This window comes from Squalius cephalus (assembly GCF_949319135.1).
Source record: "Squalius cephalus genome assembly, chromosome: 24".
Taxonomy (NCBI): domain Eukaryota; kingdom Metazoa; phylum Chordata; class Actinopteri; order Cypriniformes; family Leuciscidae; genus Squalius; species Squalius cephalus.
This window is the reverse complement of record NC_137145.1, coordinates 6440242-6455467: the sequence shown is the minus strand read 5'-3', so window position 1 is coordinate 6455467 and position 15226 is coordinate 6440242. Positions and strand designations below refer to the sequence as shown.

The 15226-nt window shown below is 37.5% G+C and overlaps 1 protein-coding gene across 1 annotated transcript in view; it reads left to right on the top strand.

Annotated features, from left to right (window-relative positions):
- Positions 1-12896, top strand: part of lrrc75bb (leucine rich repeat containing 75Bb) — a 30811-nt gene extending 17915 nt beyond the window's left edge. The window contains exon 4 of the mRNA XM_079861353.1: positions 11117-12896. Within this exon, the coding sequence (XP_079717479.1) occupies positions 11117-11678 (562 nt within the window). The 3' untranslated portion in view covers positions 11679-12896. The remainder of the gene's footprint in view (positions 1-11116) is intronic.
- Positions 12897-15226: the final 2330 nt, after the last annotated feature.

Genomic DNA, 15226 nt, shown 5'->3' with positions numbered 1-15226 from the left:
TTGTCAGCTAACATCCTCCTCATTCGAATAAGCACTATGTGGGGCATGTTGGCCGCCTGCCGCTGGGGTAAAAGATACACGACCCGTCGCTGCCCTAGTCAGTGGATAGCCAGAGTTAAGAGCATGATGGGTGCGAACTCACAGCAGTCTGACACGAATGAGGACCTGCGGATGGCCACGGTGGCCTATAAAACAGACCGGTTGAGCTGAACACATGTGAGGCGGCTTGGGTTTCAGCTTATGTGATGCATGTGCCCGCTGCTGGCTGGCATACCCGCATATCCGCGCACGCGCCAACCCGGGAGCAGGTTGGCGTTTCGGCCCACATTTGAAGATGCTGCCGAGCAGAATGATCCGCATCCGATCTGTTCTGCATCCCACATCCCTGTTTTGTGTCCCATATGTTCCTGCGGACATTTACTCCCTGTGATGTCTTTGAGATTATAAGAGAAATGCACTTAAAGGAGGATTAATATTTTGCATTCCACTCAGATTTATCTTGTTTGGAAGATGTTTAGATATTTTTATTGAAGAAAAAAAAACATTTCTAGCTACTGTACTGTGTAAATTATATCCCTCTCTGAAATAATGCGGCAGTACCGTTGTTCAGTGATGGCATCATAATCATGGATTTTAATGTTTGATTATCATACAGTACCTGTCAGAAGTTTGGAAACATTAAAAAAAAAAAAATGTTTTCGAAAGAAGTCTCTTATGCTCACCAAGGCTGCATTTATTTAATCAAAAATACAATAAAAACACTAATATTGTGAAATAATATTATGAATTAAAAGAACAGTTTTCTATTTGAATATATTTTAAAATATATTTTTATACTGTGATGGAAAAGCTGAATTTTCAGTCTTTAGTGTCACATGATCCTACAGAAATTTGCTGCTCAAGAAACAGTTCCTAGTATTATTAATATTATCAATGTCCAAAACAGTTGTGTTGCTTAATATTTTTGTGGAAAACAGGAACATGATTCTTTTTGTGATGAAAAAAAGTTAAATAAACAGCATTTATTAAATAGAAATCTTTTGTAACATTATAAATGTCTTCACTGTCACCTTTGATCAATTTAATGCATCCTTGATGAATAAAAGTATTCATTTCTCTCTCTTTTTTAATCTTACCACAAATGTTTGAAATGTTATTATTGTTTCCACAAAAATGTTAAAAGCTGCAAAAACTGTTTTCAACATTGATAATAATAAGAAATGTTGAATAAGAAATATTTTATAGAAATAAGTATAAGAAATATTTCCCTCCCCAATTCGCATTTTATTTACTTTAATGCATAAAAAGTTTATTTACACATTATTGTAGTATTTGAGGTGGTATTGTCTTTAATTTATGCTGATTCAATTCGAATGTTTTACATTTAATTTTTTTTAATCGCCGCTAATGAGCCAAAAATACTGATTAAGTTTGTAGCATATGATTTAGTTGCCCCCCAAAAAGAATAATAATATTTCTAGCTAGTATATATTTTTTTATTATATCCCTCTATAAAAGTACAGTGGCATTATCATAGTTCATGATGGTATTAAATGGTCTTACATGATATACCATGATAATGTCCGAATATCATATGCATATACCATGTTATTTAATTGGTACTAAAAACTATTTTGCATTGTGGCATAACAATTAAACACAGTTCCTTCCCATTTTCATTACTATTAATTTAAGTTTATTTATACATTATTGGAGTATTTGCTGTAATGATTTTATTTTTATGCTGATTAGTTAGATTTTGTTTTATTTAAAAGTTCTATTTTACCACTTTATTTTTTTCTTAGAAAATAAGACAAAACAAATATATTATAATTATTTTTGTAGTGTACACTCTAACCCTTATTTGTCTGCTGTTTACACTCCTTTTGATTTCTTTTTTATGTATTATTTTTTCCATTTCTGCTTCCTGACCTCTTTGTTGGCCGTGTCTAAGTGTGTTTGACCTACATACTGTGTGTCTGGGCAGCCCTGGAGAGCCGAGGTTAGAAATGTCATCAACAGGTCTGACTCATCTCTCCTGTTTCTCCAAAGCAGCCCTTCACTCTCTGGTCGCCCGGCTTTTATTGAACTTGAAACTGTCGTTAATTTATCACTCTGCTTTGTTCTCTTCCCCTTTGCCCTGGTTAAAGTGTCGAGCTACTGCACTTACACCTCGACGCTCGATTTAATCCAATCAGATACGCGATTCTGCGAACTCTACCTTGACAACAGTGTTAAGCTGGCATCTTTGAGCCTTATCCCTGATTAATCGTCTATGGAACTCCATGTGGAGAACTTTTGGTACAGAACATCTCACTAGTTGTAAATAACAGGGTGAGCCGACTTTTTTCAACCAAACTGTCATCCTCGTCAGGCATGTTTTGTTTGGACTATTGTAGATTATAGTAGCACATTCCTGATTTTAATTTTTATATATATATATATATATATATATATATATATATATATATATATATATATATTAATATACCAATGAACTATAGTACATCTACAGTATACAATATGATATCAGAAGGTAGTACATGATAATGTTTGATTCTTGTTGTACTGCCTTTTAATATATGCTTATTATTTTACATTTGTAAAAATTTGGATGTAATGGAAAATTAAAGGGAAAATGTATGTAATTGTCATGAAAATAATACAAAAACAAGTTACAAATTCAGTACTTTTAATTAAAAATATTTTAATTAATTAATTTATTTTTTAAACTGTGGGGGAAATGTGACCTGAACATGTTTTCATGAGATTCACTCATTAAGACTATGGTACAGTGAAAATGTTTTTATCATTTTAATATATTTAAAAAATATGTTATACATTTTATGGTAAAACCACATGATTTTCTTATAGGCATAATAGAGCTGCACAATTCTGGATAAATTGAGAATCACAATTTTTTTTGTTTCAAATAGAGATTCTCCCACGATTCTTAACACACAAGTAAACAAAATAACTAAATTTACTAGAGGTTCTGACAAAAGTTGAATTAATCTGAATCATTAAAAAAAACTCTGTTTGAATGAATGATTTAATGACTCATTAATACTTCACTTGTTTCATTACTGTATGAATCATCGTTTTTGAATGAATCTCTTGAAGGAATGATTCAGTGACAAAAACATTTTCTAACAGTCACTAGTCGCGATGTAATTGATGTAATCGTTATTTGAAATGCCGAGTTACTTTCTGAAGGTGATTTGTTCTATTTTGATCGCTACTGTTGACATCATTGTTTTTTTTTTTTTTCGAACTATAAACTTTTATCCCAGTACTTCTGTGATAATAAGAATATTTGTAATACTGTGTGGTTGAAAAAGACTGTTTCATACCTACACATGACAACTGCTCTCTCTGGCCAACGAATGTTGAATTTGAATGTTCCGGTATTATTTTGTCAAATATCAAGCGCAGCGTCAGGTCTGGCAGGTCGTGTTAGTCAAGCTCGTGACTCTCAGCTGATCCACGTAGGAATACGACGCCTATCACTGTATTCATATATAAGCTCTTCAGTATTATCAGCTGCTATCGCGTTTCTCAGGAGCGAATTACCTAAATTCTCGAATGATGTTGTACATTAAAATCTTGAATTAATGATATCTGCAATACATTCATGTTGGTTCTGTTCTGTTTACCCTAAGGGGGGTTATCGCTGCTCTTCTCGCCCAGAACAGAACCATACCGCCAATCCAAACTGTATGCCAATTGTCAATCGTATTTGACGATGGTGATCCTGACAGAAAAGCGGGTTACATCATTTACGAATAAGATCGCGTGGGTGTTAGAATTAAGATCGCAATTTTTTTTAACGATTAATCATGCAGCTCTTATAGAAATCTATTTAACAACAATATTGATCATTCAAAAAGTTATGTTACAGTATTAGCATTAAAACAGACGAGCCATGAAATCTCTGCCTCGTGTTGAAAAGATGCATTTGCCCTCCAAACGCTTTGATTAGCATAAACATCACATCACTGTATGTAGCCTTGGCAGAAACCAAGCCAATGTGCCGACACATAAATTCCCAGAGGGCTGACGCATTAAAAAGGCCGAGCAGACAGTCGGCACCAATCCGCTGTACAGTAGAAGAGCTCAAACCAGCTATCAGCCTCTGGGATGCATCCCTTCTGAAGCAATACACTTTAATGCTGTTTTTGTAGCCATTTTGCAATGACTCTGCTAGCTGGGCACCCACTATGCTACTGTTACATAATCCATCACTTCCTTGCAGACGGCCCTCTCCAATAATTCAACTTTCAAAGCCTTATACAGGCAGGAAGAAAGGAGGTGCAGACATTAGACTCATGCTAGCAAATACATACAAGCGTGTAGCATTAGCGGCGGACAGGGTTTGAAGCTTGATCTCTGCAAAACATTGCACTGATGCACTTGCAGAGCTTTGAAGTGTCTTTTTTGAAGTGTTTCTTTCTGCAGATACGAGGGAGCAAAGCTCCTAATCAGCCATTTTAGGAGCACCATGCTATCACACGCATTGTGTGCTATTATCATCATTATAATTATTGCTATCATTACTCTTGCCATGCCACGGGCTTTTATCAAAGGGGAGCTGGTTCAATGGCTGCAAATATAACGCTACTACATGTCTAAATTGGGGAAGGGTGTGTTATAACCCGATTCAAATCGGGGGTGTCTTTGTGCATAATTAGACATACTTTTCATTCAAATTACTGCTATGTTAGCGCCGTTGAAAGTAGCCGTAGCCCTCGATTATGCTGGAAATTGGTCCTCCTTGGAGTTCCAGGAACAATCAGCCTGATAAGTAATCTGACATGCTAAAACCTTGTTTATGAACTTTTAAATTATCTAGCTTTTCTGCTTTATCTAGATACCTTCCTATATGCATTTTAATCTTTAACGTTTTTCACACATTATCAAGTAGCATGTGTTTTCCACTGGCATTGTTGGTTGAGCTAATATATGCTAATTAATTTGTAATTTTTCAGTATTTTTATAGTATTACAGTAATGGAAATATGGGTTTAATTTTAAATATATTCTTTATAGAAAATATAAATTATTATCTTCTCTTTTGATTAATGTGACCCAGAAATGTTTTATAATGAGAATTTATATGAATACATGTTTTATTAAAAGTCTAATTGTGTAAATAATGTCCCAATGCAAAATCATTTTAATGGTTCTAAAAAAAACCCTTTTTTTTCTTTCATTTTTTTTCTTTTCTTTTGACTTTGGGGTAAAATGTGACCTTAAAATGTTTTTGTGATATTCATTCATTAACATAGTACAGAAAAAGCAACAACAAATAAAACCCCAAATGGTATTCATATAGTATTATTTGCTATGGTGCTTTTCTGATTTATTTAGATTCTGTAATATAAGCCTTTTTTAGTCATCATTATTTATTTCCTTATTTTACCATATTACAATAATTGTGTTTAATTGTCTTGAAAACAATGCCACAATAAATAAAAAATCTCAATGACTTTACTTTTTTATGCAAAATATAATTTCTTATTTTTTTTCTTGGGGTTGTGAAATATTTGGCTTTGTTGCTTTATTTAGATTGCTTTCTATATGCCTCTAATCTTTAACGTTCCTCTCACATTAGCATGTGTTTTCCACTGGCACAGTTGGTGAAGCTCCCGCTCAAATCCATGTCCTAGGTGAAACCCCATGGAGAGGTAGCGATGTCCTGAAATCTCACGTGTGATTGTGTTGATTGAGTGTGAGTGTGTGCATGTGTGTTGAGTAGGATTAGCTGCTCCAAGAACTGGCACTACTTCAGTCTGACACTCACTGTTAAGCCCGCAGTGGCCTTCTGACAGGTTGGCATGAGCTCACGGTGCCACACCGAGCAATGGGTGGTATATATATATATAGCTCTGTCATCTGGGACCTTCGCAGTGCTTTTATACCGAGTTCTCTGTCTACACTCGACTTTATATATAGCCTCGACTATCCCACCAGTAATGAAATGGGATTATCCAACTGGAAAGTCATTGTTCTCTGCAGTTCGTGTTTAAGATGGCTGGGGAAATGTGTATGTGGTACTACTGAGAGAAAACCTGATTACCACCTGCAGAAGGTTTAGAGAATGACCACAACCATCATCCCTGGAGAGATTCAGAGCCCATGATGAATGTGATTTAGACTGTCCATTTGGCAGACAAACGTCACATTGAATTGTGTCTTTAAATCTAAATAAAGTCTCAGAGACATCAGTTCTTATAGAGGACATGTCAGAGTGTCAGTATGGAGATATATTAATGCAAATGGGCCTTCAAACCTGCCACGTCGTCAGGGCTTGGTAGAGAAATCATCTGAAGAGAGTTTTGACAACGTTATTTTCAGAGTTATGGTGGCATGGTATGCAGATCTGCCCTGACAGGTTTTCTTGAGCTGGGCACACACTACAATATAATCGGGCCGATCTAGACAATCCTAGGTAAAATCCTGATTATCTTGATGGTTCTACAGTTTATATTATGAGATTTTCCTGTGGTGTGAGGTGTGTTAGAGTGATTGAATCTGCTCGTGAAGAATGTCAGGGCTGCACCAATCAGAAATCCTGTGGTGTGGGGGGAACCCCGAGGACGAACATGCAAGCACTCTATAGATTGTCACGTGGAACGAAATGATACCAAATCAGAAAGCGAGCTGACGGAAGCATAACATGACTTCATCCAAACCTTTTTCTTTTTTACATGAATTTTCTGTAAAAAAGCAGTCGAAACACTATTATCGCCATTTCTTCTTGCTCATCATCCTTCATGTTTGTTTAATCTAAAGTTGCGTTTGATCGTGAGAGATTTTATGAGATTGTTAGTCTGCTTGTTTGTGAATGGAATCTGTTAGTGTGTGGTGTGTGTATTGGTCACATCGTGGCACTCCACACACTACAGTGACAAAACAGTTAAATCTTAGATTTTTTTATCGTCAGGTTTGTGGTTTCTCACATTTTAAAAATCTGATATGATTTTAATAATCTTCTATTGTGGTGCCAGCCTTCAGTCAAGTGATTTTACGGCACAGAAGACGCAATACAGATCTTTAGCAAATAAAACCGTGTTTGTTGGTAATGAAACATTGTAACATTAACATTTGTCACATTTAAGTAGTGCTTTCTTGTAATGTCTATTCAATGTTTTTGTCTACCACAATAATATAATTTATTTGAATTATTTAAAAATTTTCTCTGCAAATATTGATGCATGTGATTCATTTGATTAATTAATGAACATGTTGTGTAATTATTCAGAGTAAAATTATTCAGAATGTGTCTTGTGTGGCGGCCTCCTATATTTAATTCTTGTTTCATTGTAATCTCTCGCTGTTTTTGAGGTTGTATTTGATAGGTCATGTAAGCTCTCTGTGAAAACATGTCAATATCCCAAAGGGCAGAGTGGATGTATGAGGCAATTAGAACCAGTATATCTCTCATTAAGCAGGTTGTTCAGCTCCGCCGTGGATTATAGACTGTTCCACAGTTAATTTAATCAATGGATTTATTGGTTTTGTCTTCTGACCTTACACATGACCCTGGAAAATCACTTTTCAAATTCCATAATTTACCTCAATGTTTGATTTTTAGATATTTTAAATGGAAAATGAGTGAAAAATACTATCTGTTCAGTATATATATATATATAATTTTACTGCTTTTACTACTTATTATTTTATTTTGTAGCAGTTATGTTATTTTTGATTGCCTGTCAGTGGTTAAACATGCTATTTGCCTGATTATTGTTGTAGTTACAAATTCGACCAGTAGGGGCTAACTGCCAAACATAACCAGCCAAACCTTGACCTCATGGGCGATTCCTTTCTTAGAATATTTAGTAATACCATGGTTTATTCATGGTCTATGTATCTCACAGTATGTGCATTTTGAAAAAGTAATGTGGCAAAACTACAGTCTAAAATGGTTTGTTCCTATGATCAACAATGTCAGGAGACTGTGTTAACAACATCCTTAAGATAAAGAGTGCATGATCTTGAGTCTATACTGGAATTAGCACTTCCATGTTACCTTGCAGATGGGCAACCAATTCTGGATTACATTCTTCTACCTACCCCATCCATTCCACCCCCATTCCAACAACTCCAGGAGCTCTCAGCACCCTTCCTCACGACTATAACACCAACACACAGTGTTGTTATTGAAAAGGGCTGATACGTGCGTATTGTTTGGCTGGACCTCTGGCTCCTACGCAGAAATGTGTGAGCAGCGTGCCAGGCAGCCCCTGTAGAAAAGCCCTTAATCCAATAAGACAAGCCCAAACTCAGAACAATGAGCATACGGCGTAGGAAGTCCAAATCCTGCAGTCACAGCAAAAGCCCCTCTGAATGTAAGGCTGTCATGCCAAGCAGAGGAGAAGCAGATGGACTTTCCCCGCTGCAGAGGGGTGGGGTGCTGCAGGCTGATTGAAGAAGGGAACTGCATTGCTGTTCAGTTGTCAGCTCTCTAATTTAAAGCGTAGTTAATGCACAAGGAGCCATTTCTTATGCGTAAGAGTCTTTATTATTACCCATGTATTCAGAATATTTCATGTTGAAGTAATGCAAAAAAATTGGTCTGTCTTCCATAAATATGGAAGACAAGCTGAATTGCATTTAATTTCAGGAATCGACAACCTTGCTCATTTAAGCTGATGCCCCCTGGCCGCTGTGTCGTCCAGACTAGTGTATGGGGGAGTTGCAGTAGCAGTACATCGGAGCAATCCACACACAATTGCAAGCATCTCCGTCAGCCCGAGTTGCCACAGTTTTCCATTTTTTGGTGTGTGTACTCATTTATTCTGACAGCCCTGATTCTCTTGTCAACGTGACTGCTCTGGGCAAGAACAATGACTCATTGAACCCTATCCATACATCCGATTTTCATGTTTCCTTGCCTATTTTGTGAGTCTAAGAAAGAGTCTAATCTAAATGTTGGTCTGGCTTTGCATACATGGATATGCGGTAGATGTGCTGATGGGTAATGTGTGGAGACAGAGTGGGAAATGCAAGCGCTGTGCACATCACAAACAACATTGGTCATCACCGTAAAAAACATGTTGGCAGAGTTAGATTTAAATTGCCTGTAATTTTATGACCCTTTTCTGAGAAAATACACTGTCTGGTTAAGTCACATGGATTTTGAGATTGAATGATGACTAATGTTTGAATCACTAATATGCTTTATAGGGATCAAGTCAACCGTAAAATACTGTCACACATTTCATGTACTCTAATAAGTTGTAGGTGTGTTTTTGCTGTGTAGTTGTGGATATATTTCCTAAAAGTACTTTTGCTCTATTGAACAATCTCCCTGGAGCAACATGCATTTGGCTTTTGGAATGCAAAATGAGGAATTACCCCAGCATCAAATATGCTCAAAAATGCAACAAATGTGCTGTCAATGTTCGTATTGTGTTACATAGACTGTTTTTAGGTATCAGAAATCGCTTTTGTATTGGCAGGCGCGGAATTCTACCACTGAACCACCAATGCTTGTGGAGCCCTATTTTTGATGTTGCCTCAGTCGGATTTCACAGGCCTGCTTTAAAAATGCCCTAAAAAATCACTTTTGCATTGGCTGGGAATCAAACCCAGGCCTCCCATTAATTCTAATTAATCTAATTTATGGCAGGTGAGAATTCTACCACTGAACCACCAATGCTTGTTGATGTACTTTTTTGATGTTGCCTCAGTGGGATTTCACAGGCCTGCTTAAAAATTTGTGGCTTCAAAACTCACTTTTGCATTGGCCGGGAATCGAACCCGGGCCTCCCGCGTGGCAGGCGAGAATTCTACCACTGAACCACCAATGCTTGTTGAGGTCCTTTTTTGATGTTTCCTCAGTGGGATTTCACAGGCTATCTTTCGAAGGTTTGAAATTTTTGTCTCTCAAAAGGCACTTTTGCATTGGCCGGGAATCGAACCCGGGCCTCCCGCGTGGCAGGCGAGAATTCTACCACTTTTTTGATGTTTCCTCAGTGGGATTTCACAGGCTATCTTTCGAAGGTTTGAAATTTTTGTCTCTCAAAAGGCACTTTTGCATTGGCCGGGAATCGAACCCGGGCCTCCCGCGTGGCAGGCGAGAATTCTACCACTGAACCACCAATGCTTGTTGAGGTCCTTTTTTGATGTTTCCTCAGTGGGATTTCACAGGCCATCTTTCGAAGGTTTGAAATTTTTGTCTCTCAAAAGGCACTTTTGCATTGGCCGGGAATCGAACCCGGGCCTCCCGCGTGGCAGGCGAGAATTCTACCACTGAACCACCAATGCTTGTTGAGGCATTTTTTTATGTTGCCTCAGTGTGGTTTCACAGGCCATCTTTCGCAGGTTTGAAAATTTTCTAGCTTCAAAAGTCAATTTTGCATTGGCCGGGAATCGAACCCGGGCCTCCCGCGTGGCAGGCGAGAATTCTACCACTGAACCACCAATGCTTGTTGAGGCATTTTTTATGTTGCCTCAGTGTGGTTTCACAGGCCATCTTTCGCAGGTTTGAAAATGTTCTAGCTTCAAAAGGCACTTTTGCATTGGCCGGGAATCGAACCCGGGCCTCCCGCGTGGCAGGCGAGAATTCTACCACTGAACCACCAATGCTTGTTGAGGCATTTTTTTTATGTTGCCTCAGTGCGGTTTCACAGGCCATCTTTCGCAGGTTTGAAAATTTTCTAGCTTCAAAAGTCAATTTTGCATTGGCCGGGAATCGAACCCGGGCCTCCCGCGTGGCAGGCGAGAATTCTACCACTGAACCACCAATGCTTGTAGAACCCAATTTTTGATGTTGCCTCAGTGCGGTTTCACAGGCCATCTTTTGAAGGTATGAAATTGTTGTCTCTCAAAAGGCACTTTTGCATTGGCCGGGAATCGAACCCGGGCCTCCCGCGTGGCAGGCGAGAATTCTACCACTGAACCACCAATGCTTGTTGTGTCCTTTTTTTTCTCACCAAAAATTTACACGTCTTTTATAAATAAAACACAAAATAAAAAATAAAATGCACAAAAAATAAAAACAAAAAATTATTTTACTTTGTGTATGCTCTAAATGAATAATTTTGACTCATTATAAAAATGGTAATTTAATGTGAATTGCTAATGCTGTTGTTTTTTTTCTTTCACAGTCTTAAAACTACACTGAAAAAGAAATTAGCAAATGATACCGTGGATCTGTCTGGTATCCCTCTCTCTGGGCGTGATTTGCATCGTGTGGCATATTACCTTCAGAACAATGGTTCATCTGTGACAGCAGTGGACATCAGCTTCACGGAGCTCCTGGATGAGAGCTTGCGACTTCTTCTACCATTCTTAGGAGCGTTACCCAAACTCACCACACTTGCCATCAACGGTAACCGACTGACTGTAGCTATCCTTAAAGACCTGATAGAGGTGGTTAAGGACCCCAAAAAGTTTCCCAATTTGTCCTGGGTGGATCTGGGCAACAATGTGGACATCTTTACTGTGCCTCAGCCATTGCTGGTCGCACTACGCAGACGCTTTGGAATGAGAAGCAGTCTACCTACCATCTATGAATACAGCGAGGGCCAGGGCAGCAGCTACTGCCTAGAGACTTCTGCTGAGGAAATCAGTCTGTTTGAGGAAGAGGAGGATGACCTGGAAGACCATCTGATGCTGGAGCCCTGGAGTGTAGAAGAGAAAAATACACTGCATTTCTGTGAGAGGTGATGGACCCTGGTTCCTTGTGGTTTGGTATTGTTCTTTTGCTATTCTTATACTCCAAATTACAATGTATCAACATTGTAAAAGCATGAAGCGCCCCTTCACCACAAAACCAAACTTGAGTGCCATGAGACAAAATGGTTATGTAAAGTTGGTGCATGGAGGTGGGATTTTGAAAGAATTGAAAGGGGAAGGAGTATCAGGACATGTTCCACACTCCCACCATCTTTATTCTTAGTCCAGTTGCTGCAGAAAGAACCAGCCAATTGTTTGCCAAGTTAAAATTTAGGGTCAAACACTGACTGACCACATGTAACAAATTTGTAACACGTAAACCCATTACCACAAGCCAGTCTTTGCCACCCACACCAGCAGCCGATGTGAATATTTTAAGTTTTGCTTGTGATAGATACAGTCGAATGCTCCCCACTGAGGAGGCTTTTGTCCGGGGTATATTCGCCTCAATTAGAAGAGAGCGAGGAGAGGTGAGAGAAGAGAGAAAAAGGGCTGCTGGAGTGCCTGTGGGCTAGAAAAGAGACTGATGTCTGTGTGTGTGTGTGTGTGTGATGTTGTTCTGATGCAAATGTAGCTTTAGCCAGAGCTCATTAAACAGGACACAGGCAGCCGAGAGACTAACAATGCCACATGAGCGACGTGATTATTTTTCTTTAAATCTCATCCAGTTAGCAGTGAGAGGTAACATTACACGACACGTAAACACATGGCAGCGTTTCATCAGCACAAGAAACATGTTTGTATGGTCACAGTTGAATTGATTTCAGTGTTTTATAGAAAAGAATTTGTTTGATTCATGTCAATATTTAGTATTTTTTAAACAAATTTGATGTAACAGAGTTCATTTATTAATTATTAATGCTGTGTGTGTGCGAACGCATGAGTGTTTGACAGTAAACGTGACCTTTTGAGTTGTTTTATGATGCCCTTTGCTCCACAGGAGGTGTTTCCTTTACAGACGCATGTCTGATTTGCACTTTACATGGCGGGCTTTTCTATTTGGCTGGCCATCTCCTGTCTTTTTTTCTTTTTTTGTCTTATGACTCCAACGTCTCAATTTTAATTGTAGTTCAATGTTCAGTTCTAGTATAAATGTCACAAATGGTGTGATTCTAATGGCGTTGAGCACCTGGATGTTCTTTATCTTTCTGTTTTTTAATAAACACTAATGAATGATTGTTCTTGCTATGTGAAATAAACACTGTTTGTAAAAAAAAAAGGACATGTTTGTGTTTGTGAGATGACAAAAATGATCCTTTTTTAAGGGGCTGCTTTTGACAACGTGCCTCGTGGACAGATTGGACAGGAACTGGATCCATCCTGTTTTTACCTGCCGGATGTGTTTCTCTCTTATTTGTCTCCCAGAATGCATGTACAGTAAGTAATTACAGGAGTCAGCAGTGCTGTCAGTAAATACTGGGTTGTGTCGATACATTTTCTAACTTGATGAATCGTTTGTGGGAGTCTCTTAAAAAAAAGGATTGAGGCGGTAACACCCTGGTATTGAGTGATTTCTATACTCATAAATGATATTTATTGTATATGGTGCTCCATGGTACTTTAAAGAATATCAGTCCAAAAACATGATATTTTAGATAAGTGAGTATGTGCTTTCCAGTATGTGGTGCTGTCTTGTACCAAACGAAAAGCTCATTTTGACGAGGTTTTCTTTCCCTCTTCATTTCTCATCCCGGTGTGATCAATAGTGAGGGTTTCTCTGTGTCTCTGTTTGCTAAATGAGAACAGTGCTCTGCGTTAGCAGACAGCACTTTCTTAATGAGACTCCATAATTCATTTCAACAGCTGGCAGCTTTCACAGGCAGCCTCTGGATCTCTGCGACATATATAAAGCTCTAATTCACTAATGCAGCATTCTCATTATCTTTTTATTTTAGTTTATTTGAAAAAAAAAAACATACTCAGTAACTTCTCCTTCTTCATATATTGATGTATAGGATTGTTACCCCCCCCCAATAATTAATTTCCCTTAATAATTCTCTAAATAATTCATGCATCATATGGTTAAATAAATTAATAGCAGCTTAAATTTATTTAAAGGTGATTTAAATGAAAATATTGGGCAACACTTTACAAGAAGGTTTCATTAGATAACATTAACTACTTTAGTTACAGCATTTATTAATCTTAGTTAAGTTTATTCATTAAGGTGAAAGGTATATAAATAAATACATAAGAAGTCAAATTCTTGCACAAAATTGTTTTTGGGTTTTTTTCATCCCGGGATTTGCACTGCTCAAATTTATATGGAGATGATTTAAATGAAAATATTATACATCATTTTTTTAATAATGTGATGTGTTTGTGTATAAAGGTTTATAAATACATACATAAAAAATGACTGATTTTATAGTCTGCTCGAATTTATACGGAGAGGATTTAAATGAAAACATAATACAATATTTTTTTAATATAATGTGGTGTGTTTATTTACAAGGGTTTATAAATGCATAAAAAGAACAATTATTGCACAAATTTGATTTTGTCATCCTGGGATTTTGTACTAGTCCTTTGGCAATCTGGTGGTGTGGAATAAAACATCTGTAGCGAGTTAGAAGCTGTTTGTTGGTTTTACAGTAATAACCCTGACAATGTCAATGACCTTTGATTCGTTCAACTCCCCAACTGCACACATGACAGGAAACAGCAGCTTCAGAAGTGCAGATGTGCCAAATGAATGATGACGGTTCGCTGTCCTTTATAAACTGAGTGTTTAAAGACATAAGTCATGCATTCGGTTGATTTGTTCCATGTGTTTGGTCATTTCAATGACCTCGGTTGCAAAATTCAGCAGTTGTTTTTTACGAGACAAATGGCCAACTGTCTCTGGGGTGCATTTCTAAAGTCTTAGTTTCAGTGTTACTGGTGGTTACTTGCACCTTTTATGGGCTTAATAACAAGCCATAAAACCTAAATCTGCACGAAATTAATGACACCAGGGAATTTACGCATTTAACTTTGCATGCAAGTCACAGTGTTCCTGGAAAACCAGAAAGTTCTAAGAAAACAAAACTGGACTGGTATTTTGAAATTTCCTGTAACAAACACTGTCATTCTGATTATTCAGACACAACATATGAGCAGATTTGGTTTTAATTAACACTGAAAATTACTATTTTTAATAGTAGGCCTAATTTAATGCTTACATTAAAAATGTTAATTTATTAAGCTTAAATACATGAAACACTTAACATTTCATTTAAATAAGATCAACAATGGAAGTAACTTCATCAAATGATGTATGTTTTACAAAAAAAAGTACACGCAGTTTAGTTTTTGAGATGAGGTTATGAATGCTCCAGGTACAACTTCTGATTGAGTGAAACGGTTTGCCCAGTTTGTTATCCTTTCACTGAGCAGGCCTACTTCTATTTCACGTTTTATGGTCCATGTCGCCCCCAACTGGACAAATGTTTGAACTACTCTAACATGTGAAGGACCTAAAAAAAGAAAATATCTGCCAAGATGACCGCAAATAAACTCTAGATCAGAACATTCATAAAATAAAAAGGAAATATTAT